This window comes from Carassius carassius, chromosome 9, assembly GCF_963082965.1.
Source record: "Carassius carassius chromosome 9, fCarCar2.1, whole genome shotgun sequence".
NCBI classification, from domain to species: Eukaryota; Metazoa; Chordata; class Actinopteri; order Cypriniformes; family Cyprinidae; genus Carassius; species Carassius carassius.
The window spans coordinates 11,038,236-11,064,465 of NC_081763.1; the positions used below are offsets into that span (position 1 = coordinate 11,038,236).

The 26,230-nt window shown below is 38.3% G+C and overlaps 2 protein-coding genes across 9 annotated transcripts in view; both read right to left on the reverse strand.

The window, feature by feature from the left end:
- Positions 1 to 7,980: 7,980 nt before the first annotated feature.
- On the reverse strand, positions 7,981 to 11,281 carry LOC132148926 (homeobox protein Hox-B2a-like). Its single transcript, XM_059557726.1, has 2 exons — positions 10,003 to 11,281; positions 7,981 to 9,229 (listed from the first exon to the last, which is right to left on the reverse strand). Exons 1-2 carry the CDS (start codon positions 10,508 to 10,510, stop codon positions 8,496 to 8,498), a joined length of 1,242 nt encoding a protein of 413 aa, XP_059413709.1. The 5' UTR covers positions 10,511 to 11,281; the 3' UTR covers positions 7,981 to 8,495.
- A 3,124-nt stretch (positions 11,282 to 14,405) lies between these two features.
- Positions 14,406 to 26,230, reverse strand: part of LOC132148927 (homeobox protein Hox-B3a-like) — a 49,515-nt gene continuing 37,690 nt past the window's right edge. For 4 of the 8 annotated variants that reach the window (XM_059557728.1, XM_059557727.1, XM_059557731.1 and 1 more), the window contains 3 exons: positions 22,310 to 22,376; positions 15,895 to 16,492; positions 14,406 to 15,208 (listed from right to left, as the gene is read on the reverse strand). In XM_059557728.1, the coding sequence (XP_059413711.1) occupies positions 14,448 to 15,208; positions 15,895 to 16,384 (1,251 nt within the window). In that variant the 5' untranslated portion in view covers positions 16,385 to 16,492; positions 22,310 to 22,376 and the 3' untranslated portion in view covers positions 14,406 to 14,447. Of the gene's footprint in view, positions 15,209 to 15,894; positions 16,493 to 19,275; positions 20,052 to 22,309; positions 22,377 to 23,067; positions 23,312 to 23,368; positions 24,039 to 24,146; positions 24,930 to 26,230 lie in introns of those variants that run through there. The other 4 variants (XM_059557732.1, XM_059557729.1, XM_059557733.1 and 1 more) reach the window with 4 other exon arrangements.

The window sequence follows — 26,230 nt, forward strand, 5'->3', positions numbered from 1 at the left end:
CACTGGTTTAAAGTTTCATGCCATTTCATGGGGTTACAGACATTTAGAGTAACATTCAACATCCATTATTACATTAAAGACCTCTGTTCTACTCAGTATGAGGATTTTTTTTTTTACTTAAAAAAATAGAGAAGGTAAAAATATTGTTTTTCAGTTTTATTTTACAAAATTATAGTATGAAAAGTCATAGAAGTCTTGTTGGCATGCTGATCGTTAATGGAGAGATGTAATATGCACTGTCCCAGAATCTGTATTTGATATTTTGTTATCTTGCTTAAAATTTTGCATCACAGGCAAGGTTTCTTGACAGCTGAGAAGGGTCAAGTATGTATCTAGATGGATTGTACTGGGTCAACTGATTTTGTAGTTCACAGTACCTAAAGCTTGAGTTTGACTGTTTAAGCTACTGATAAGTCACACATTAGGTAAATGTATGCCTCTTCATCACACATAGTCACCAATTATGCTGCTATAAGATGAATTGGTCTATTTGGTGTCCATTTACAGTTAACAACTTACATGATTAATACAGAAAATTAGATAACTTACCACCACTACTGATATGTTTGATTTTGAGTTTGGTGTGCACACATACACAAACAATTTGCAAGATTGTAAATATGCACAATGTATGACTTCATGGAGTGGCCTGAGGGTAATGCTGCTTACTCAGCGGCTGTTGCCCTGATTAATGGATTTTTGATATAATAAAAAAAAATATACAGAGCCCTTATCTCTCATTCTGCATGATTGATATATGCTTATTATTGCATCACTACAGATTACAAACCATCGTATTTGTATAATGTCAATAAAACGCCTTCAAGTTCAACTATTTACTTTGTGTGATTGGGACATTTGCAGTGACTCATTGAGGCAAAGAAAATTATGAATTTTACATGTTGTAGTCAGCTAAATATGATAAGTGAGTATTCACTGTATTCACTGTGGGCTAAAGCACTCTGCTTCTATTCCAAGCTTGACATTGTATATGTTGTTCATTACCTCTTTACTCTATTGGTTGGCTGTCTGCACAGAAAGCCATGAAATATGATAGGCAATCTCTGATTGGATATTCCATCTCCTACTTTTTAGAAGAGACTGAAAATTGCATTAATTTTTTTTAGCCGAAGCTAAAAAAATAAAAAGGTTTTGCAGAGACTTACTATAAATATAGTCAATTCACTTTTATTTATATAGCACTTTATGCAATATAGATTATGTTTAAGCAGCTTTACAGACATGAAAATAGTTTGTCAATAATGCAAGAGGACAATAACAAAGCAAATTTTTCAGTTAAAGTCAATTCATGGATGATTCAGTGATGTTATCATCCAGTTCAGCTCTCTTTCAATGCAATCAAGGCAACAATATCTGCAGAAATTAACTAAGCAGACCAAAGGCGACAGTGGCAAGAAAGCAAAACTCCATCGTTGACAGAAATAAAGAAAGAAACAGAGCCAGTTCTCCTCTGGCAAGACAAAACTAGCATGGAATGGTTTAATTCCAGGCTGAAACACAGGTCAGATTGTGCAGAGGACTTGTCTGGTTCCTGTGGTCTTGTCCCGAAGGTCATCTAGTTGACGAGGTCTTCACAAGGGATCTAGTTTACCAGGCCTGCATTTGGCCCCAAATTTTGTAAAAACAGTAATATTGTGAAGTGTTATTATCATTTAAAATAACTATTTTCTATTTGAATATATTTTGAGAATATATTTATTTCTGTGATGGCAACGCTAAATTGTCAGCATAATTACTCCAGTCTTCAGTGTCACATGATTCTTCAGAAATCATTCTAATTTGATGATTTGATGCTTAAGAAACATTTATTTTATCAGTGTTGAAAACAATTAAGCTGCTTAATATTTCTGAGGAAACCATGATACACTACTTTTTAAAATAAATAAATACTTTAATTCAGCAAGGATGCATTCAGTTGATCAAAAGTGACAGTAAAGACATTTATAATGTTGCAAAATATTTCTTTAAAAAAAAAAATCTTATTTCCCATTATGAAAATATACATATGTATATAAAGTGCAGTTTTTTTTAGCTATATTAATAGACAAAGCAAATAGATTTTACAAGGACTTTATTTATATTTTCATAATCATTTGTCATACTATAGGAGAATTTAAATTTAGTTGTAAACTTGTTTTAACAACAGTCACCAGCTGCAAGACAAAATATTTTCCATTTTCTTTGTACATTCCAGTGTTTCAAGCAGACTTGCACTGGACGCGAGCTGCGCGACAAAATACTAAAATACTATAGAACTCATTATAATCAGTGATGCTGTCTACACCAGGTGCGGCGCGGTGTGACAACTGTCACGTCTAGTGTAGACACGGTGTTACACTCTATGTGTGGTGGCACTTCTCGGGAGGAAATTTAAGTATATAATGTAAATATAAAACAGCAGCCAGGCTTACTGAAAATGCAAATTTATTCTCTGCCAGCAGGAGGCGCTTTAAGACCGGCAGAAATAGTCCTTTCCCTGGTAACAGCTGTAATCAAAGCAGCCCTACACTAGGCTACTTTTATCAGTCATTAAATGAAAGATTAAATGAAAATAACATCAACACTTTTCTGAAGACAATCGGTTCCCTTCAAAAATACATTGATATAAAATAACCTGTTATTATATTATACCCAAAAATTCTTCATACAGTGGACAACCAGTAAAAAAAACACCAAAAGTTATTTAGACACTTTGATCTGTCCCTGTTGTGTTTAAAAAAAAAAATTCCCCCTTTTTTCTTTAATTTGCTAATATGGACTTTTCACACCACAGACTAAACAAAATTAAGCATTGCTTGGTAATTGGTCAACAAAGTATTGATAGTTGTGTAAATATTGTCATACTAGCAGATTCTTTAATTTTGATTGATTGTTATCCATCTTTTCTATCAAAGTTATCTGACATTATCAAGATTAATTTGTCCTGACACAGTTTAACTCTTGAGTTCTTGTCATATTTTATTACCAATTTCTAAACTATAGCAAATAAACTGTGATAATGTGTGAAATGTTGAAGGTGTCTGAATGAATTTTGGTTTGACTGTAAATGTAATTTTTACAGTGAATACTGTGCAGTGCTATTTTACATTTGATTATTCAGTGTCTGTACCTGGACACATACAAACTTGAAAAAAATTAAACATTGTGTAAATAGCACAAATGAATAAATAGAACAAAAAAAAATTTCATTTTTACAGGGCCCACTGGCACAACCTGCCCCGCTAACCCCAGCTACGGCCCTGGCAGTCAGTGTTGATATTGTGGCAGACCTCCACAAATAAACCAATGTATGGGAAACCCTGCATTCATATACAGTTAAACCTAAGATCCTATGTACAAAAATCAATGGACAGCTATTAGGCTTAATGTAAATCAGTGCAAAGACTGATACCATGTAGTAGGCTACACACCTGCTTTGCTCTTCAAGCCTGCAATGGAATGTCAGTGGATACATTACGTTTTTGGGTGACTTGAAGCTGTCATCTTGTCTACTATAGAAGCAGAACAGAGCATGATTGCTCCAAAGTATTGTCAGCACATTCTCTTGTTGGCAGGGTTAAGGGTAAAATGTGTTGCTGTTAGATACTGTACAAGTGTTAGTGAATGCCCCCTCACCCTCTGAGAAGATATGGACAGCTGTGAAGGGTCTGCTTCAAGCATGCAAAAGCTCATAATTTCACCTGTTTCTGATTCTGATATATCATGCTGCTCTCCAAATTCTTTTGTCATTTTTACACCCAGGGACTTTATTCCTTCTCGTGTTTTTTTTACTTTTAGATTCCAAGGAAACTTATCATTTTAGTCTTTTTAATCAAATTAAGAGTTCTGTTCATTAACAATTCAGGTGAACTAACATCAATGAACTTGATTCAACAAAAATCAGAGGCCAAAAGAGTTCTCCCATATTAAAACCTTGCAAGCATATCAGAGTCAAAAGCCATTTTATATTCAACAGGGTGTTTTTTTTTTCAATTGGTGCAGAAAGACATGCAAGGTCTTGAGCCAATATACAGGCTGCCCCATTCTTTGTGCATCACCAGCTGTCGCTGTCTTTAGAAAACATTTTGAAACGTATACCATACTTGCAGTGAGCTTTCTTGGCATACTGCTAATGTTAACATACCAAGGGATTACTTTTATTTTCATTGTGTAAACGGTGAAAAGCAATGAATGCTGCAAGCCATGTCTATCACAGACTATTCTAGCTCGGCCTGAAGTTATAATTTTTTGCTTCCGATTTCATAAGAAAACTATTTACTAGGTAGTGATTTTGTATGAATTCTTACAATTGGATTAATATGAAAACATAATTTTTTTTAGAGAGAGTAAGCATGAAGATCCACCCTTAAACCTAAGCATCAGTGCAGAGGGTAAGCAGGTCTTACAAAAATATGTGAATGAAATTAAATTCATATGAATTAGGCACTAATTTACCCAAACATTAATCAGCAGGTTTAATCAGCAGTTTTACTTAAAGGAATGGTTCACTCATCAATGAATGTTCTGTGATCAATACTAAAATGGTTCCAAACCGGTATTGTTTTTTTTTCCTGCTGAGCACAAAAAAAAGATATTTTGAAGAATGTGGGTAACCAAACAGTTGTTGGTCCCCATTGACTTCCATATTATGGAAAAAAGAAAAAAATACTATAGAAGTCATTGGGGACCATACCTTTTTTGATTACACACTTTCTTCAAAATATCTTATTTTGTGTTCATCAGAGGAAAGAAATTCATACAGGCTTGGAACAACTTTAGTGGAAATAAATTTTCATTTATGAGTTGAACTGTCTCTTCCAGGTTCAGCGCTGTCAAAACAGTGTGTGTGAGCAATGATGTGATCATATGATCATGTAAATTATTGAGTTTTTGGATTATAATTGATATTATTGTATTGTTGACTTGTTCTTTGGCCATCCCTTTATATACCTGCCATTGTCAGCTCCCCGCCTATTTTGTTTCCTTTAGAGAGTTGCAGTAATTAGCAGATAGCTAAATGGCTAATGCTATAATTAGGTTTGTGTGTACATTCATAAACTTGCCACAAAGGCTTTGTTTTCAGTTTTTCTAGTTTTCTACATGCAGTTTCCTTTTACTCTTTGTCAGCATTGTTTACATAGAAAAGATTTCATAGAGAGACCAAAACTTTATAATATCTCTTTATGATGACTTTATCAAAAGTTATATAATGATTTTCAGATCTAAATGCATTTGAAATGTCCATATATGTGAAAATATCCTGAACTCTTTTTTATATCTATTTCAGTGTATATAAACTTTCTTAATGTTTGAAAAATAGAGGCTTAATGTGAAACTGATGTGTCTTGTTTTTCTGTAAAATATGCTAAGGGTACATGCTGAACATGTTCTGCAAATTGAATTGCACAAGCTATGAAATGTTTCACGTTATGAAATTTCACAGGAGAGGTTTCAGCTGGCATTGTAATCACTCTGTTTTCAGAGCACAAAGTGGTGCATCTAAGTGGTGTTGTTGCATTAACATCTTTAGGCTTCTTTCTTAATTGTCAGTTACCGTTTTGATCCACGTATGCTATAATGCTTCATTTGATAAGCATATGACCAGTAGCTCTGTAGTCACAGGCTTTTATGAACAAAGAGTTTTTGCTAAACAAATGATTACAAGAGTTATTACAAAGGGAGCTGTTTACAGAGCTCATAATCCAATACTATGTGTTGACACTGCTAACCGTAAAGTCTTATAGGGCCATTCTAAAATAAGCTAAGATAATGTTTTGCTCTTACCATTGTTATTGTTGTTGTCCAATGACAAAGTACTTTGGTTTCCTAGCACTTCAGTGATTAAAATGAGCCTTCATGGTGGTTTGACTGAAATAGGGCAGTAGACATTTCCACTTCAATCTTGGCTTGTCCCACCACTGCTTCAGGCATAACATTACCCAGGATGCACCACTGTAAACATTGGCCCATTTTCTCATGTGAGAAAATCCCTATGCCACCACACCTCTCCTTATTTTAGATTTCGCTGTCCCAAAGTACTGCGCTCTGCAAAATATATAAACAGAAAGAGAGCTGTACTGATAAATACGAGCTGACAGGCCACCAAGCAAAGCTGAGGACTGAGATAAAACTTGGCCCAGCCACACCTCAAATTATCAGGCTAATGGGGGGAAAAATCACCACTAGAGTGTTAATATTTGCCAAACTTGTGGGTCCTCGGGGCAGGGAAGATGTTGTTTATCATGTTTGGAGATATGTAATGTTGATATGTAAATCTCTCTCACATGTCTCAGGTGAATTAAACAGCAGTATAGCAGATGTCTGAAATGAGAGTGTGAACAAGTGCTGTATATGCTTGCATCAGGAAGTTAAGAAATCCCAAACCAGGACTTAAACCAAAACTAAATACTGGAAATATAACTTGATGACTTGAAATGGACACTGGAATTTAGGGATAGATGCCAGCCAGCTGGCCAAAATCACACGCCTTTCTATTCAGCAGCACAAGAGACATCTGTCATTTTATTCATCCATGTATTTCACACTTAATACAACAGCAAACTTAAGCTTTTGATTGAGATTGGATATCATTCAATTGTGCTTAGTTCTGATGAATGCAGGTGAGTGTATGAATTCAGTGTGTGGCTCTTGTAAACATATAGCATTAAACTCCTAGCAGCCATAGTGCTACTGTGACCAGATCCACCTTTTTAGAAATATGAGCAGAGCACCTGTTCAACGTATGCAGGGGTAATTTACTGGCACTGCTCCTGTAAACCAAGCAAAGACCTATTCAAATATTTCAAATGTTGTTTTACTTGCTGCTTCATTCTCATAACAGAGAGATAACAGAAGTCTGGCCTGGGTGATGGAAACATTATCTAGGCCTACATTCTCTCTGGGTCAAAGACAAATAGGAACAACAAAAACATTATTTAGGCAAAAATAATTTGTACCATATAAAGTGTTTTATTGTATTACTATTACAGTCTGATATTAATTTAAAGTAGGGATGTGAAAATAATAATTATTGCTATTATTAGTTATAGTAGGCTACTAGTAGTTTTAACCACCATGTCATTGTAAGATTTTCTCCTCCATAAAGGCTCAGATCCAGCAATTACATAAGTTGTCTAATATTTACAAGATATTTAAAAAAAATAATAATTATTATTATAAAAGGATCGTTGTTTTAACTCTGTCTAAATTGATTTTTATTTATTTTTTTAATAATAACGAGTCAGATCGGAGCATCCCGCTCGCAGCTGCAGTCTAAACTATCTATAATGGATGCCGCTTTATTGTTCATATCCTTCATTGTGTTTCGAGCGCCATTTTGCATCAGGGCGCGTGCAGCCATGGGAGCCCACAGCCCAGTCAAGCTTGACCCTCCTGCAGATTAGCCCGATACTTTTTTTCATGCTCGTTTAAACATCCATCTAAAATAAATATTATCCGTGCTGCTGCCTTGTAGGCTACCTGTAATGTCATCGAACACAGACGATTTTGTAAAGAATGTATTCATTCTTTCAAAAAATTCATGATAGCCTCTGTTCGTACTGCATTGTTTAAAAAGGTTCGTTGATTTATTGCTTATTTTAAAAATGTATTTTGAATTTGTACTCGTTTACTTGCTTATTATTTGTTTCCTGAACGCATGCAGTTCCCACCTCTTTCTTGTACGAGTATTAAAAACATAGAATATCATTCATCACAATATAATGATAGCAGCATAATAATAATAATAATTAGTATTATAAGAATAAACTTTGCATATACTCTTTATAATGTTCCTCAAACATTAACTTTACCTGCGGACTGAATTGTGTAGTTTCACCACAATACTTCAATACCAAGGAGAAAGAGCAAATTATTAAAATTATTGTCTCGATTTATCTAGCTATATTAAAATATTAAACCTTCTTAAGGAAATAAGTCATTAAAGCTTACAGAATCAAATCACACTCGCTTCACCATGTATTATTTTTTTTTATTTCAACTATGAAAATAACGTACAATAAATAAATTTGAAATTTACTATTAAAGAATCTCAATAAATAAACCAGTTCTAAAATTATTCAGTAGGGACAACGCCCGCCTCGGGAGAATTCTTAAAAGCAGTTCAACTACCCTTATGCCTGACACAATTCCTGAGATTCCAATGATTGAGTTTCACTGAAAAAGTCCGCAACCATTCATCTGTTAGTCGACATGAACTAAGATCCGAGAATTAAAAGGCAATAAAATACCTGAAACTTCGACAGGGGCCATCCCGATGTGTATTCAAAAAAGATTACATCATCGTATTTTCAAAATAAAGGACAATTTATTTCCTTTTAGGCGTTGTTTCATACCATTTTTTTAACTGTTTAGGTAGATCTCTTTTCACTTTTATAAATGTCTTATTATGGGAATGTTGCGGTCGAAAAGCATTCGTGACACTGCAATAAGATAGAGTTCGATTGTTCTTGTATGCATTTTGATGTCATAATTGTTCAGAACTGTAAATGCTGCAAATCTATAGTACAAAGGGTGCTCGTAAACAAGTCAAAATCTTCTTCGGAGAAGTCAACGGGACTGTCCAGTGAGCTCTGCAAACTCGGCGATAAAGCGTCCGAGATCTGTAGGCAGGAGTCAGTCGAAAAGAAATTCAAATCGGGTAGAGAGGTGGCATCCTGCGGCTCTGTGAACGCATGCTCCGGCCCAGTCGCTCGGCCCTCAGCCATTGTGCCGGGGTTATCTGTAGTAGGCGTTGAATACGGGGGGGAGTGAACCGCTGTGTCAGAAACAGATGCAGGCTCCGACTGGTTCGCCTGGCCCTCTTCAGGCGTGGGCTGGCTTTTGTCCGCACTGTTCGTGTAGGAGGCAGTTGTCGTGCACGTCTCACTCTCGGAGGTTGTTGCTGAACCAGAGCCAGATACTTCCAGTGATTGGCTCGAATACGGTGAAGCATCGTCGGTTCCCTCCAGGAGCTCGGAACCGCCGGGCTCGCCCTCTTGCCCGTCCCGGTGGTGCGTAGTTTGTCTTTTGTGTTTCATGCGTCGATTCTGAAACCACACTTTGACTTGGCGCTCGGTTAGATCCAAAAGTGCTGCTATTTCAACGCGCCGGGGCCGGCAGAGGTATTTGTTAAAGTGAAACTCCTTCTCCAGTTCAAGTAGCTGCGTGTTGGTGTATGCGGTCCTCAGCCTCCGTGAACCGCTGCCGTTATCCAGTCCACCTTGAGCCTCTGCAAGAATCAAGACAGAAATAAGTCCTATACAAAAGAGAAACTGTCCAGATGACAATAAAACCCCAGTGCAGAACAGCCCTGTGGTTTGGGCTTGTCGACTGCAAATGGTTAGGCATGTCTTGTGGTAATAGACCAGCGTGGTGTACAAGCCCCATATTTTGTAGCGTTCCACAGCTTTCACAATACATAGGCTTATATCCAAAATGGCTCCCCAAGCCATGAAACAAGGTTATGAATAAATATCGAGCCTCAGCTGACATCAATTGCGATTAAATCGTTATTATAGATCAAGATCTACTATCTGCAGGATGCCAACGTAATCTTTCAGAATGTGCATAGTTTTGATGAGAAATGGGGGAGGGGTGCTTTTTTATTTATTTTTTAAAGACATTACTGGAACGGGATTTTAAATATATATATATGATTGCACAACAATCATGCATGCTTAATGGTGCTTGACATATAAACATGAGATGAAATTACACAATTATCCCTAAATATTATCCCTAGATACAGAGCTCGAATACAAGTATATCCAAAGCAAGGTTATGCCGTCCATCACATACAAATAGGACAAAGAACAATTTCAAAAGGGCTTTTTTTAATGGCGTAAAAATTCGAAGCATTTGAAATCAAACTGTAATAATAAGGTTATAATAACAACAGACAATTAAATTCTTTAGAGATTTAGCTACATTGACTTCATATCGAGTCACGAATCATTATCGGGAAATGTCCAAAATGCACAACAAATGCGTTGATAAACGTACCTGTCGGGGACTCCAGTCCAGCGATTGTGTATCCGGAGGATGCCTGAGATGGGGAGGCTGCTACTGCAGCAGCAGCAGCAGCAGCAGTGGCTCCGGGCTTGGGGCACTTCTTCGAAGATTTTTTCTCCTTCATCCATGGGAACTCGTGAGCCAGGGGCGCGCAGCCCGACAGCGGCACCGGGCCTTGCTGGTGCTGTGTCGGCGGTGTTGTTTGTGTCCGGAGCTGGAGGCCATTGGAGGAAGTTCGCTTTTGGCTCCTCGGTCGCGCCTGGTTGCCTGTGCAGGGACTCAGACTAGGGATGGTGTGCTCGAAAGGAGGTGGAATTGCTGTCGAGTCCTTGATTGATGAAGTTTGAAATGACTCCAGGACAGCGGGGAAAGACGTCAGGCACTCTGCAAGGGAAGGCTGGCTGTTGATGAACCCAATCTCCCTCTCAAATTCAAAATTCATCGCTTCGCCTGGGCAAAAAGGGCGTCCAGCGACACCAACATACGCAAAAAATAACATCCAAAAAACTAGGATTTATTTTGCGTTCCTGCTATGACGGCATTTGCGGGCTTTAATAATTGTGTATATTGGTGATATTACTAGCGTATGGGGACCAGGGTCTACTAAACTGAAGACTATGGGAGAAATTGCAGCCAATTCCTGGTCACATGACTCATCTCAGCCAATCGAAATTCGAGGCCTGGTGGCAAAAGAAAGCAATATTTGTCTGAATTGGTAAAAAAAAAAATACTACTGGATATTGTAATTCAGTAGCCTATATTATAATATGAACGAAATGATAATAAAAAAAATGCCCTCGGCTGCCATGTGTTCGGACAGTAGGCTACTGTTTTGTAGTGAGGGGTAAAGCGCGGGCCTCTTATGTTAGACAATAACAATCCAAATTCAGAACTACCGGTGATGTAGTTCACAGGCCTTGCCTGATAAGCACATCCACAATATGGCTTCTTGAGTATTTACAATCAAGGGTCATTAATCTTAAAAGTTTTTACAAGACTAACAGACAAGAGATGTAGTTCTAGAAATATTTTTTTTATCAAGCACATAAATAAGGATGTACAAGAGTGATGGTGAGATCGTCTGCCACATTTACCGAGTAGCCATTTCCAGCCATTACGATAGGCTACAAATAATTTTTTTGGGGGGTTAACCTTTAATTATCATTATTTTCTTATTGTTTCACAGCCTCTGAAGAATTGCTGAAAACTGGGACATTAAAGACTGTAAGTTTGCAAGTAAGATAATTGTCAAATAATGTTTTCATAAATAGTGTGCTTATTTGTGTACATGGGACGTATAAAACCTCACGAAAAAATAGTTGTTAGCAATGTGTGTGTATGAAACATTTGTTGACTGTGACAACAACCAAAAGTTCATCCTGAGGTCGCGTTTACGAATGGAAATTGCTTATGTTGACTTGAAATTCTATTGCACATTGGACGAAAAAAGCAACAATATAATGTAAGTTAATGAAAAACTTAGCAAGTTTAGTTTAAGCGTCCAATTTGAAAACGAATGGGAAAAGGGGGTAGATATTTTTAGAGCAGGAGTAGAGAGGCAGCAAGGGTGATCAATCTTTTCACCGGCAAAGCGCTTGACAGCAGCCACCCTCAAGAATTCGCCTTTTTCCTCGAAGATCACAACAAAGAAAACCCCCATTATTCACTCATAGATTTGTGGATTTTTTTTAATTTATTTTTTATTTATTTATTTTATTTTATTATTTTTTTTTCCCGCATTGGATTAAATTCTATTGGCCAGTCGCATCGATGTGATTAGAGATAAAACTAAATGGTGTTGCAGCCAGCTGTAATCTGAAACGGACTTCACAGTAGTTCGGATGGCTCCCTTTCCTCGTTCTTCTCGTCTTAAAGGCTATAACCCTGTGTGGGTGTCTGGGAATTTTAAAGGAAATACAAAGCAATCCGTAGGCCGTGGGCACCTCGGAAAGGCCTTTTAAAAGGCCTTACTTCACAACAGAACGAAGTTTACTGCGAGGGACTGGGACCCACTGATAATCTCTCTTTTTATTAATTGTTTGTGTGTTTTTATGTTTCGATCTCGGACAGTACTAGCATAAACAATTGTCAAGTGATCCTTTTTTCCCCACTGGAAAATAATGATGACATTCTGGGACGAATTGAACAACCATTTTAAATGCTTAAAGGGATTTATATCATCCGAGGACAGCGGTTTTTAATTAATTTCTTACTATGTTGTGATTATCTATCTATCTATCTATCTATCTATCTATCTATCTATCTATCTATCTCTCTATCTATCTATCTAAAATGCAAGAAAAAGTTAGAATATTTGACTGTTTGATACCTTACATTCGCACAGGCTATACCTCCAAATGTGACTATTTTCTGTGTATTTATTTAATATACAAGAGCTTGCTTCTTATGCCATTTTTTATTCTGATAAAAGCGTTGATGTGTTTTTATGAGATATTTAGACATATTAAGGTAGTATATCTAAATAATGTCTGTAATAGTATAAAACGTTTAATCAATTTTGAGAAATCAGGTGATCGCAAACCGCTTATCGCCGCGTTGGGTTTTTGTGCATGCCACGGAAATTGTCACTGTTGTAATATTTTATTCATTTATTTTGTATTCACGCGGTTCCTAATTCCATTGTCTACATTAGTCTAAAGCCTGGACATGCTTGAAATCAAATATGTCGCTAAATAAATGAGCACAGAGCGTAGGCTATGTTTTTTTGTGTGTGTGTGTGTGTGTGTGTGTTTTTTCTTTTGGTTCAATAATCGATCAAGATCCAACAAGCAAAATATGTTTAGTTATCTGTACTTTTCTTCTTTAAACTTGGGATTATTTGTAATCCTTTGTTTTAATTCCATAACCAGTTATGAGTGTTCGACGATTTTATTGGACTCCCTTCACGTGACCATTGCAGGCTCGGCCTCCAGGGCTCTTTCACAGGCCTCGGAGATCCCCCACCCCCACCCCTTCAGTCTTTGTCAGTATATTCGTTTGAGTAAACTCATGAACTTTTAGAGTGGAAATGAATAACATAACATTTTATTAAAGAATTGTTCAACAACCAACTCTTAACAAGGAAATAAAAGTAGTTACAAAGGACAAATGAAGTTCTCAAAATGTTTCGCTATATTCGTCTAAATCTCGACTATGTGGGAACGGTTTGATTCCGTTCTTACGCCCCCTGTACAAGTCAAAACATTATTTATACAAGGGTAACATAAACCTACATATCTCTAAAATACAAGAACTAAAAATTAATTTGTTACAATGACAAGAACACAGCGTCTTTTTTATAACAGGTAGATACTAAAAAAGTACATTTTTATCGATATAAATACATGGGGATAAATAATACAAAAAAGAAAGTATTTAAACTGGCTATAACAAATAAATATATATTTATGAATGTTCACTTGAACACACTTAGCGAAAGACGCTGATTGAAGGTCTTCCGATTCAAAATAAGATTTACTTTTCTTCCTCACCCATTAAATGTAAACTCTAAGTGCAACAATGATGTCCAGACGAGAGCGCATTAGGCGTAAACAAAGACGTCTGCGCCCTAGCTTGGTTTCCCGGACATGCATTTTTGTTCAGATATACCCTGTTTCCACGTTAAGTCAAGATATGAGAAAATGTGGGCCTTTCTTATTAGTTTGGACTAATGTAGGCGAACCCAAAGATTGAGAAAGATAAAGAACTGGGGAAGGAGTATGAGGAAGAGGGAGGGGCAGCGAGTTGTGAACGAGGGAATGAACTTTAATTTACTATTATTCTCAACTCTTCTCTTTTACCCTGTGTCAAAGCCATAACAAAATTGTATTCACTTATCATTAATAGTGACAGGTAGCATAGTGTAAAATGGACTTAAAAGAGATGAATATCTTGATCACGGTGTCTTGCTAAAGACACCTTGCCAGTCTACTGCTGTTTTGGGAACAAGTTAATAAAAAAAAAGAAAAAAAATCGACTGGTTTTTTAGACGTTTAAAAAAGGAGGTATGTGAAATAAGGGTGGTGGACGAAAACAATCCAGTGGGTTTCTTGCACCAGTAAATTTAAGATATACTATACCGCCCTCCAAATTGCGAAGAATGCAGCAATAATGCTGAAGAAATACACAAACATTTAGGATGATGTAATGAGGTCATACAGCTAGACAGTCTATTCCTTGGCATAAACTAGCCACTTTTCATGAAGTGTATCATTTAAAGGGGTATTCAGACCTATGGATATTAAATTCAGGTGTGTTCGCTTATGAACGGAAGGACAACATTGACACAAACCGGTGTTCTAGTCATGGCAAGAAACCACTGGATCATCTTTTTCAACCCCATTGCATCGCCCCATGGGTTAGTCTGTTTCGTTTTGTCTTCCATTTTTCCTTTCTTTTTTTCTGTTTTTTTTTATTTATTTTTTTGTCCAAACCTGCTACAGATGAGTCAACTTGGGTGCTTCTTGGATTCTACCCTGAGAAGGATGGTGCGCAGACAGATCCGTGTATGACGGATGTGGGTCACAAGGTCCATGGTGCTGGTTCGCCGACATCTGTGTGGCACCGTTGTAGTCCATGCTTGCCGACTGGTGGTGTGGTAGGTGATTGAGGCCATACATAGAAGGCCCAGTGGCAGGCATGGCATCAACATAGCTACCTCCCACATACACGGGGCTACCCTGCATGTTTGGTGTCCCATAGGTGCCACTGTTACCCTGTAGCCCGTGTGGGTCATAATCCGGTGCAGTGTTTCCATACTTCTGTTGGGGTGGGCAACCTTTCATTGGGTTCTGATAGGCTGTTGACATGGCGTATGCATTTTGATGGGGCTTGTTAAAAGATGGTGGGGAGGGAGCATCATAACTGCCCATTGAGTGCATAGAGTTCATGAAACCAGCTGAGGACTGCATTGGGAGAGGTGGGCTTCCTGTGGGGGATGGCCCCCCTGAGGACGAGCCAATGCCTTTCAACTTTTGATCCTTCTTGTACTTCATCCTCCTGTTCTGGAACCAAATCTTGATCTGCCGCTCACTAAGGTTGAGCAGATTGGCCATCTCCACGCGCCTCGGCCGGCACAGGTATCGGTTGAAGTGAAACTCCTTCTCGAGCTCCACCAGCTGAGCGCTGGTGTAAGCAGTGCGTGCTCTCTTGGAAGCTGCAGAACCCGGAGGGCTTTTCTCACCACCGCTGCTCTCCGCTGGGGTGAGAATGAAATAAAACATAATTACTCCACACGGAAATTGAATGCATCGTTCCCACTAATAAAGCTGGCCATGAAAAACTTATCCCCCTGATATTGGTTGTCAACACTTCATAACTTTGGCATTTATTAAGAGACACATGCCCTAACATTGACCTTGTGTATGTAAATCACATTACAACTAAAGCCCAGGGCCAGATTCATACTGTGTACTAGGCAACAGTGTTTGCTACATGGTTTGTCTTTTGAATGGTTTACAGGAAGGATTAAGACGATAGAAACCTCTACATGCAGATTCAGAGGGTTGTGGGATAAATCTTCTGTTATCTGGAAACAATAATCATGTATGACAAGTGATGTGGCATTGCTGCTATCTAAAATCCGAACAATAATCTGTGTACAATTTTATTTTACTTTTTTCTGATGGTTTTACAGTCTGAGATATTCAGAGTCTATAATCATATAATCATCACAATTCTGAGACTTATTTTGGTTGTACAATAAATTGAAATAGTGAATATCCAGTCACTAAAAATACTGAAAACTGAAAAATACTGATTTAGTCCCACCCCCATTGTATCCCATTTCAAGCTAATAATGTCAACATCTGTCTTGGTCAAGAAGGATGAGATGAGGAGAGAATAGAACAGAACAGAAGAGAAGAGGTGGTTTGGTAAACACACCGTTAGCTGAGCTTGCACTAGGGGAGCTGTTTTTTTGCTTGGTGTTCTGACGTGACTCCTTCATCCAAGGAAAGATTTGCTTTGTGAGAGCTGGGTTTGTGGCCAGAGAAGACGACTTGGATGATGATTTGGCTGTGCCCCCGCTGCCAGCCCCACCACCACTGCTACCACCTGGCTGCTGGGTGGCACTTGAGGCAGCAACATTTACAGCGTTCTGAGGAGGGGAAACCTGGGGGGGTGGGGGGTGTTCAGGTGGCAGACTGGGCCGCATGCAGCTGCCATTAAGCTCTTTCGTCTTGGCATGCTGAGGCTGTGGGGGTGCGCTGGTGCCGAGCGACTGTAGGGAGCATGCAGACCTTTGGTAGTCACCCTCAAGATGTGCTGAGTTCTGGAAGATTGGTGCCGGGGCATCATAGCCAAAACCATTTGCCCCCTGGTACGAGTATCCTCCGAAAAGTGTCGAGTTGTCGTAGTAGGTCGTTTTCTGCATTTCCAAAAATCGAGTTACCGGCTACCAGGGTCCTGACGACCTTCTGGAAGAACATTGGCACTAGATGTCACGTGACGGTCTCTTTCCAATGGCCTCTTGAAAGCTGACCTGAAAGGTTATAAGAGGCACATAATAAGAGGGGTGCGAGGTAAATCCATCTTACTGCACTGAAAGACGCCATGACATGAATAGCATGTTCCCACAACGCAGCCTGCAGATGCTCTCTCTCTCTCTCTCTCTCTCTCTCTCTCTCTCTCTCTCTATCACCCCCCCCCCTCTCTCTCTTTTGCACATCATAACAAACCACACATAAGGGGTTAGAACTGGAGGACTACATTTAATTTGAATTGTTTAATCAAATTTTTGTTTCTGTTGCATGTCATTTAAATTGTACTTATTCTTACAGATTTATCTTGCTTATGTCCCTTAAATAAATGTTTCGTGTTGTGGTCATTGTTCTTACTGATATGCAAGTATTTAGGGAAATAAATAAACAAATAAATAAAATAAATACTCTCCTATTGTAAAAAAAAGAATGTAAGATGCTAGAAATCACTGGCCAATATATGTTTTAAGTAGATAACTGCTGTCACTAGGGTTCCATTCTGAGCTTCTAAAATTGTTTAAAAACATTTAATATGTTTTATATGTTTTTTGCAATTAAAACAGGACTGAAAAGGCACAATAAAAGACAACAAAGGGGTATTAAAAGAGAAAAATGAATATGGACAATACAGGCAAGCTCTGCAGACATATGAGAGCTCTTGCCTCAGACACAAAGGCCATCTTTGGAGGGCTTTCTCCAGTTTCAAACAAACGTATTTGGGCAACATTAAGACCTGACAAACCAGCATTGTGTTTCTTAAACTTTGTTGCTGGCTTTTATGAACGCATAGGGAGAGCTTCACCGGAAGCTTCTGATGGTGTTATTAATAATGGTCGCTGGACCGAAATAGACAAATCCAGTCCTTTAAAAAGCTCAAGACGTCGAGGCTTGGCTCTGGGGTTGCTGAGAGGACCGGGCGAAAACGATCACTCAAACACTTACAGGGACCTGGAATTTATTCTCACTCACTCGCCTGGGTAGTAAATGTTATTAAAAACACTAAGGGGAAGCCAATATATTGCGTAAGGTGTTTTAGGAGGACCCTGTGGCTTTTGTTTTTATCTTATATTTGCAAGTTCACTTCACAGTGGGCAGTACAATTTTTGTCATTATTTCGTGTCCTTCCTCCATAGTTATAAATTATACGCCTGAGATGGGAATTAAAAAATACTTATATGTATATAATGTACTAAAATGACTAGACTAAATAAGTATTTTAATGATGTCTTTTATTTCGTTACAAGACACAATGTAACGAAGGTCTGTTTTACATAAACCCTGTTTAGCGTCTTGTGATTGGTTTAATTTAATTATCTGTTTTCGTTGCGAAAATCAAATATAAATACAAAAAAGAGATAGAAGGAAAAATGACTAATTTGATCAAGTAATGAATAATACTGCTTTAAATAATTGTATATATCTATCTATCATCTGTCTATCATCTGTCTATCCAAGAATACTAATAATAACAATAATAATAATAAAGGTTTCCACAAATAGCTTATGTGGTTTTGAAATCTGAATTAATCATCCTGCTATTATATTGTTCTAAAACAGTAGCCTGTATGTTTTTTTTTTCATTTGTTTGTTTAAAAACAAAAGGAAAAGCGATTGAAAGCTGCTATAACATTTTGAACCAACATCATAAGCTTCATGGATCATAAATGCATTATTGTAGAAGCTTAACTCATAAAGGGGGAAAAAAAATCCTTTGTTAAAATGAATTGGAATAGTCGGTGAATTTGTCTTTCTCGAAAAGATAATACTGATTATAAAATGTACTTCCCTGCATTATACATTTCTAAACCTACACTTAATATTATATTATTTAGAAAAGAAAACTGCAAATATTGAGGAGAGGTTTGTGTTTCTGTTGTAGAATGCGTAAATGTGAGCTACAGCTTTTGGACATCGACTCAGTCTCAACACGTCACAAATGTCGGTCATTTATCTTCGAAGAGGACGGCCGGAATCCTAATTATTTACTCTAAGGAATTGTTCAGGGGAGAGGAAGAGGGGGATATAAAAGCAGGCATAATAGATATGAAATCATATCGCGGTTCCATTAAATGGAACACGTAATGTCTTGGCCCTCTTGTTACGGTAACACAATAACCAACTTTTCTGTAGATCCAACCTTAACACAATTACGGAGCCGACAGCGGACGTAGTAGGAGCACGACCAACCCAAACGTCAACAAAAACAACATAACATTGCTTGGGCGCCTACTTGCTATTCGAAAATAAGTTACCTGACATATATGTACATTTCTATAGCATAGCTTGCATATAACCCCAAAATATAGCAAGTAAATATTTCGATTAGAGACACCCACAGTCTTTGCATTCGGAAAGAATAGGCCTAGAACGTGCAAATTCAATATCAAATCAAAATACACCTTGGTGCCAATCGAAGCATTTGCTGAAATCGTTAAAATCATTTGAATAATTCATATTGACGTTTAACCACTGCATCCTATTTGCTCGCGAAAAAACACCAAATCAGTCTCAAAAAAATTAATCGCACGCTTTTCTACCAAAGCCATATATGAAAACAAACATCCCCCAGAAATGATTTCCTTTATGTAGCAAAGCCAAAATTAGAGTAGATAATACAATCTGGAGGGCATTTATTCAGAGGTAAAGGAAAGAACGCTCCAGCTTCATTGGAAGCTTAAAGCATTGTGAACTCTTCTTGAACCGCGTTTGGAGTCATACGGTCATAAATCACTAGGACACACATACCGCCATTCACAAACTGATAGCCTATTTCAGACCAGCTTACCTTAGCCTCTGATGAGAGACGCGCGGCCAGGCATCATATTTTCCACATTCAGCCACGCTGCAATCAATAAAAAAGCCCAAAGCTCATACCAGTTTCGATATTCCAGCCAGACAGCGTGCATCAAACGCCGGGTATCTCGAGCACGGCTGCCCCGCGCCAGAGTGCGGGCGCTGCTGGACGATTCCCCTCGGCTCGCTAAAGGGGGAGACGGTCTAGCATGAAAGATCTGAGGTATGCGAGGGGGGCTGCAAATGGACAGGCAGCACAGCTCCTGGCCGCCCTGTCGACTGGTACGCCCTGCTCGCAGATAACAATGGCCTCAGATTTCGCCTTCAATCTCCCCTCGCCTTTTCCTCACGGCGCAAAATTGAACAACATAATCCGAGGTGGGCTCCCGATTCGCCGCAACATCTCCCTGTCTCATGTCGGGGCCCGGGGTCTGCTGGTATTATTTGCTCGTCTTTGCTAGGCTATTATTGCATGTAGTCAACACCAGGCCTTTCCAGCTATTGGAAATAACGGAGCAGGCTGGATGTGAGAGACGCAAGCGTTAATCCCCATCAAACAGCGTCACCAGTGAAAATGTATGCTAATTGCAGGCGCTCGGGACAAGATAAAGCTCTATAACGGAAGCTGAAGAGTTTTTTTCCCCGAGTCTCTTCACTTGTGTGGTTTTATGCTCTACATTGTTTAATAGGCAACTATAGCAGAGAGGACCCATTTCTCTCTCCCTCTCTTACTATAACGGTGTATATTAAATTACCAGGAAGTACGTTCTCAGCTCCGGCTTGCTTCTAGCTTGAGGCAGAAACAACATTCTATCTGCATTGTTAATATTTCATCACATCCCTGCCAACACACCCAACTTGTATAATAACTTGGGCGCAAAATATAAAAGCCAATGGGGTGGGGGTCTAAGAACAAGAGAACAGACAACAGGCGGACTTGAGACCCGAGGGAAGGGTGTGAAAACAAATCACCAAAAAGAAAGGTTTTTTATATATACTATACACATATATATTAAGAAGCTCTGTCGAGTCACACAATTCCTGCGAGTATCATGGATGGCGCGTGCACGTTAAAACTAGACGAGAGAGCTCCTTCTGTTTTTACTGGAGGTTACAAAAAAAGAACAAATTATCATCATATCATCATTTAAGGATGGAGGACAGAATGGAAAAACGCGAAAAGGAAACGAGGAAGAATGCTGGAGCGAGAGCAAAATGGAAGGGGGTGAGGGGGGTGCACGAAGGTGTTCAGGAGATATTGCTACTTCTCTCTCCTTAAGCCAAACATCACGTCTCCCTCTCTTTCTTTCTTTCTCTCTCTCTATTTTTATTATTCAGGACACTACCCCCGTCGTTTATGGCTACGTAAGATTTATGACTTCCACCATACACAGGCAGCTGTAAACAGGCAACTTTAAAAAGATGCATTTCTTCTAGGTGCTTGAATAGGGAGCATCACCAACGGTGTGGGAGGAAGGCACAAGGCAAAAATGTAGGTGTCTGCAACTTTTTACTAAACGGTATTGTTCCTTATTTTGCAACCTATGCTAAATGGATCCAATGGGGAGCCACTTAAAAGGGCACTAATTAACTAACACGTGGGCTGAGGCAACGAAATGCAGAAAACACAATTTCTACTCTTCCCTTTTGCCATCTTTCAGCTGTGATATAAACATTAACAAACTGTTATTGTTCAGAGAGTGGGTCGAATTTTACCGTTTGGATTATGTCATGCTGGATTGGGAATCATATTGTTAATTTAAAAAAAGGACAGAATATTGAGCTGTGCGGTGATGGATGTTACATTTATCTTTCTTTTTCATCGGAATACAAAAAAGGCATCCCCAGTCTCGGTGCCTTATTTCCTTGGATGTACATCTCGAGAAAACAGAAACAAAACTACACTTTGGGACATTCTATCCACCTCACGCGGATCCCTGGATGCTCCTTTCTGAAATTAAAATTATTGAGTTCGTTTTAAGTCTAATGTATGTCTGTGTTGAAAAGGGACATTGAAGGAGTATAATAATTGTATATATTATAGAGCTTTATGGAGTATTTTAGTTTTAATTTCTTTAAAATTAAATTTTTAAAAACAGGGATGAAAAAAGTTATCGCAAACCGTTGCCTTAAGTCAATTACAGTTAGTACTCTAGGAACAATTTAAAGAGAAAATTTTGTTACGTCAATAGGACTTTAAAAATATAATAATGGCATTTATGAAAATATATATTTTCAGATTGCCCCTGAGATGAATATATGGTATGCTAAGACAGCTAATAGTTCCAGTAGCCTTTTGTCGAAACAATTAATGAGCTGCTGTTAACGTTGTTGTTTGGATGTTTATTTACATGGTAAAAACATGCTGTGAATGTTATTCTAGCTGGAACTGTGAGTTGCTAGTCACCGTTTGCTAAGCAATTATTTAAGGTGTCAAACGATTTTTTTTTAAGATTTAGCAAAAAAAAGGGCATGCACGAGCAACCCCAAAAATGAAAAAGTATGTAATCACCATCCTAGTCCCTATAATGCTATATCACTCCAATGCAGATTTCACTGACAGTCTCAAACATACATGAACAGATTTTTTCCCTAATACAACATTCTGTGTTTACATTTCAAACACAACGTGGATGCACACGAGATGCGCATCTATAAATATAGCATAGGTGTCATGTAATTCTATTTTTTTTATTATTAAATTTGTTCACCTAGTATGCAACGGTATAATTGCCATCAAATTGGGTTCATTCTATAAAATCAAACATGCATTCGTATGGTACTGCATTACTATCACAGTTAAAATTCTGATATTGCATTGTTTGAAAATGTATTTGAAATTAAAACATTTGAATAAAACATGCATTTTTTTCAAATTCGTTTTCTTATTTCAATAAGTAAAAATATAAATTAAGATTTCACAATAATACCAATGTTTTAGAATAAAGAAAAAAAAAATAGATTCCTCAAACACATAACCAAAGGGTATAAATCACTGTCAAACGCAAAAAGATTGAATCACTTACCGAGATATTGTCCTTTATCACTTCTAGATTTTATGCAAGGATACAACTTCTTGATAACGGGAAGGAACTATAAGTAGAGGAACAGAAAAAAAAGGAGAGATGCTATCAAAAAACGGGGTCGCCAAAAATCCAATAGAGAACATCAGACCTCATGTAGAGAAATTGACCTCGAAGACGATTTGATGGTTGGCCACTGTTGACCGACATGTTAACCTTAAATCATGTTCGGGAATACAGAGAAATTCGAGGCCAACGAAAATATTTACGCTGTATCCCAAAGTCCCTTACTTCTATTGATTTTCAACATGTATTGAATTAAGCATGATATTTCTAATCATTTAAAAGAACCTTTGGCCTTGCTAACGGTTTACTGACAGTAGGAAGGATAATTTGAAAACCCAAAGCATACATGCGCTCTTAATCAAACACTGAAAATATAGATTAATAAGGGAATAAAAACATGATGCTGAAAATCTGTAGTTAAATCACATTTTTTCTCGTCAGAGTTTAATAACATAACAAGCTCAACCGGCCTTGTGATAAAGAATGGCTTGCTCTTCTGTTATGCAATAGTTAGTCATTTAAAGTTATAACATCCCCAGACAATTAAAAGCAGATTAACATATAATAATAATAACAACAACAACAGCAACATTATACGTTTAAATACTATCATCATATAAATCATGAAAATGATTAAATATATCATGCAACAACGTTCGGCGACCACTGAGAAAATCATGAAGCTCGAGCCCCACCATTCTGGTATAAAATCCGCCCATAAACTTGATAAACACAGTCCTTAATCCAAGCGGGTGCCCTGGAGAACCGAAAATGGATATATACAGTAGGCGATGGCCTGAACAGAAATGAAATGAAATGGCCTTGCTGGTCTGCATAGCAGCGCTTATTAAAAGTGGAATAAAAACGTTGGACGGTTTCGTTCGCCGGCTCGTGACAGCTACCCCAAACACATAAATCAAAACGAGGATTCCCCCGACCTCCCCGACTCTGCGGCCTACAGCGCTATAAAGTTATTTATTGCATCCCCGTACTTACGCACGCCGTTGGCTCGATTCCATTCCCAGCACCCGGGCCCGTTTCTACCGCTGTCCGGGTATTTTGGGTCGATTCGTCCCCGATAACACGCCAGCGACCCGCAGCCTTGCTGGACTAACCTAAAGTTACCTATAAAGTGAAGGGTGCTCGTGCCCCAGCAAGCAGGAACGCTGCTGCTCTCAGAACAAAGGGAGGAGGCAGCTCCCAGCCAGAAGAGCTGATGAGCCAATTTTTAGTGAGGAAAATGGAAGAGAAAGCAACCAGAAACCAACGGCTTAGCCGAACCAGAACCAGCTTCTCCTCTATTACACGGAAAGCGTTCCAGTAGTGTATAATTATTGTTCATGCTATAGAAGGGTCAGAAGGAATCAACTACCGGATTCACGTGCCCTCATTACTGCGGGCTTTGCAACAAAGGGCTCTTGCATCATTTATATAAATGCATAATAAGTGTATGCACGGGTAATGGGAGATTGTGTTAGGTTTGTATGACTGTTTAAATATAGTAAAGCTCACAATGTGAACTCATTTACACTCATGTCTACTCACTTATAAACCAGTTACATTTTCACCTTTATATCCCTCACCCTCGGATATTGCATCACCCCCGTATGGTAGTAGCCATGTGTAATATAGGTCATCATTTCAAAAATATGCATGCAACACGTACGTAAGAACAAGGAAAAAAATACGCGAAACTAAGAGGCGCGCGGCTTGGCTTTGATAGATTGGCACTGGGTTTGCAGCTTGACCTTTCCGCAGAGGTGCGATAACTCACCAGATTAATGATCAATCAGAAGTACTTTGGAATCCCCTTGTAATGTCTTATATTTATGCATTAATATCCCGTCATGTACGTCCACAGGCCCTTGAGAAGCACATATGGTACCTACTGGAAGTCAGCGCAAAGCCGACCTCATCCCATTTGTTGTATAATTTACCAGGCGGTTGTGAACGACTTAGAAGTGACTTAGTAGTGACTACCTTAAGGGCCCTCTTTCCAAATCCAAAATAATGCCCTGAATCCTTCGCTCACGTGACACGCATGCGTCAGAATGGCTTTTTAACGTCTCTAGTCTAATAAATCCTGAAAACGGAAATGTGCATTTTCATTTAGAAACCGCAATTTATGACTTCTGACTCGTTTTCTTCAGTGACACCCAGAAAAAAGAAACTGATATCGCCTCCCCATCACAGAAATGGTAAGCTTTCATCGAGTCCGTTCGTTGGATTCCAGTGCTTTGAAGAGTAATGAGCTCGAACGCTTAGCATACCCAAATGCCGAGAGATGAGGCTGTTTTAAGCTGGGAGCGGCTAGCTATGTCTTCTTTTCTCTTGCAGTCTGGCGGGTGACATCCAACTTTCAACACCACAAACTTCAGTGTGAGGCTGCTGGATACGTTAGGCCTTCTGTGGCCAATCTTTGAACGATTAAAGGCGTTTCTGCTCGCTCAGACTGTGTGAATTGGCAGGGGGCTTGGTTTCTGACACCCACGCATTAAACATCAACTATAGATTTCTGGTTCGCCTCAGTGACCTGTGCGCAATGATCACAACTAAGACGCGCACTTTTTCTCAAATGCGAATTGAACTTTATGTATTGTTTAGGAGTGGGGTCAGGTGGTTTTCTTTGTGTAAATGTTATGTTTGTATTACTTGAGGATATATTGTTTAATTGATTCGCTCTAAAGCTTAACCTTGATTAAAACATCGTCCAAGTGGACTTACTGGTAAGGCTAGCTAAACGAAACCTGAAGATTATGCATTAGTGCGCAACGCCCTGCAACCCTCCTTGATCTAATATAACTCATTCAGATGGTCCTATATCCGAAGTTATATTCATCCAAAAGGTTTTCGACCACAAAGTTAATTTTTAAGGACCATCTGTGCATAGGGTGGATAATGTTTAACTTTTTTTGAATGAAGACACTGACTGAGGAAGAGACAGGGTCTTTGGGTCAACCAAGGCCCATGCCCCCAGGGTCCCCAAAACTGCCAACTTCACAAATCTGACAAATGAGCAGAGAAAATAAAATTGCACCCCGTTAGAAGTGAAACAGTTGCAGCTGGATCTGATTTTAACTTTAAGAGTAAAATATAAGTTAAATCAGTCATTGAATGATTTATTTTGTGGTCACCGTGTAAATACGAGCTTTAGTAAAGCTACATAACTCAACATACTATGATAATTATGACAGCAATAAAATATTCTGAGACTGAGGGATATATATATATATATATATATATATATATATATATATATATATATATATATATATATATATATATATATATATATATATATATATATATATATATATATAAGCTTTATGACCTAGTTGGCAGTCTCACTGTTCACTGTTCTTTAAATTGCTCTCTCTAACTGGTTCTCTCTCTGTACTGTCAGTGATTTATGATAAAATCAATTAAATTATATCCACTTAGAGTTTTGTGGGTTTTATTCAAACCTGTACACTAGCTCACGGAAACCGCTGGTCAAAATTCCTCTTTTGGGCTAACGACCATCAAGACAAAAACAAAACCAAAAGTACTACTTAGAGAAGAGATTTTTCAAAATGTGTCAAAGCGGGCAGATTGACTCAGATGACTGTTTTCTGAGCTTAGTACCTTTTGGTGCATATGTCCGCAAGTGACAATGTAGTTTTTACTTGATGTCAAACATTTGTCTCAGAAACTTTAAGTAATTTATAGTCAAAGGTTGTTGACATTTAATTATATTAGCCTGTGTCTCCGTTGTAGGTAATATGCAAAAGAAGATTTGTCCCTTCTTCATTCATTTAAAATTTTACGCGAGATATATATTTTTAAATGATTCATTTTAATCTATGATCAATTATAATC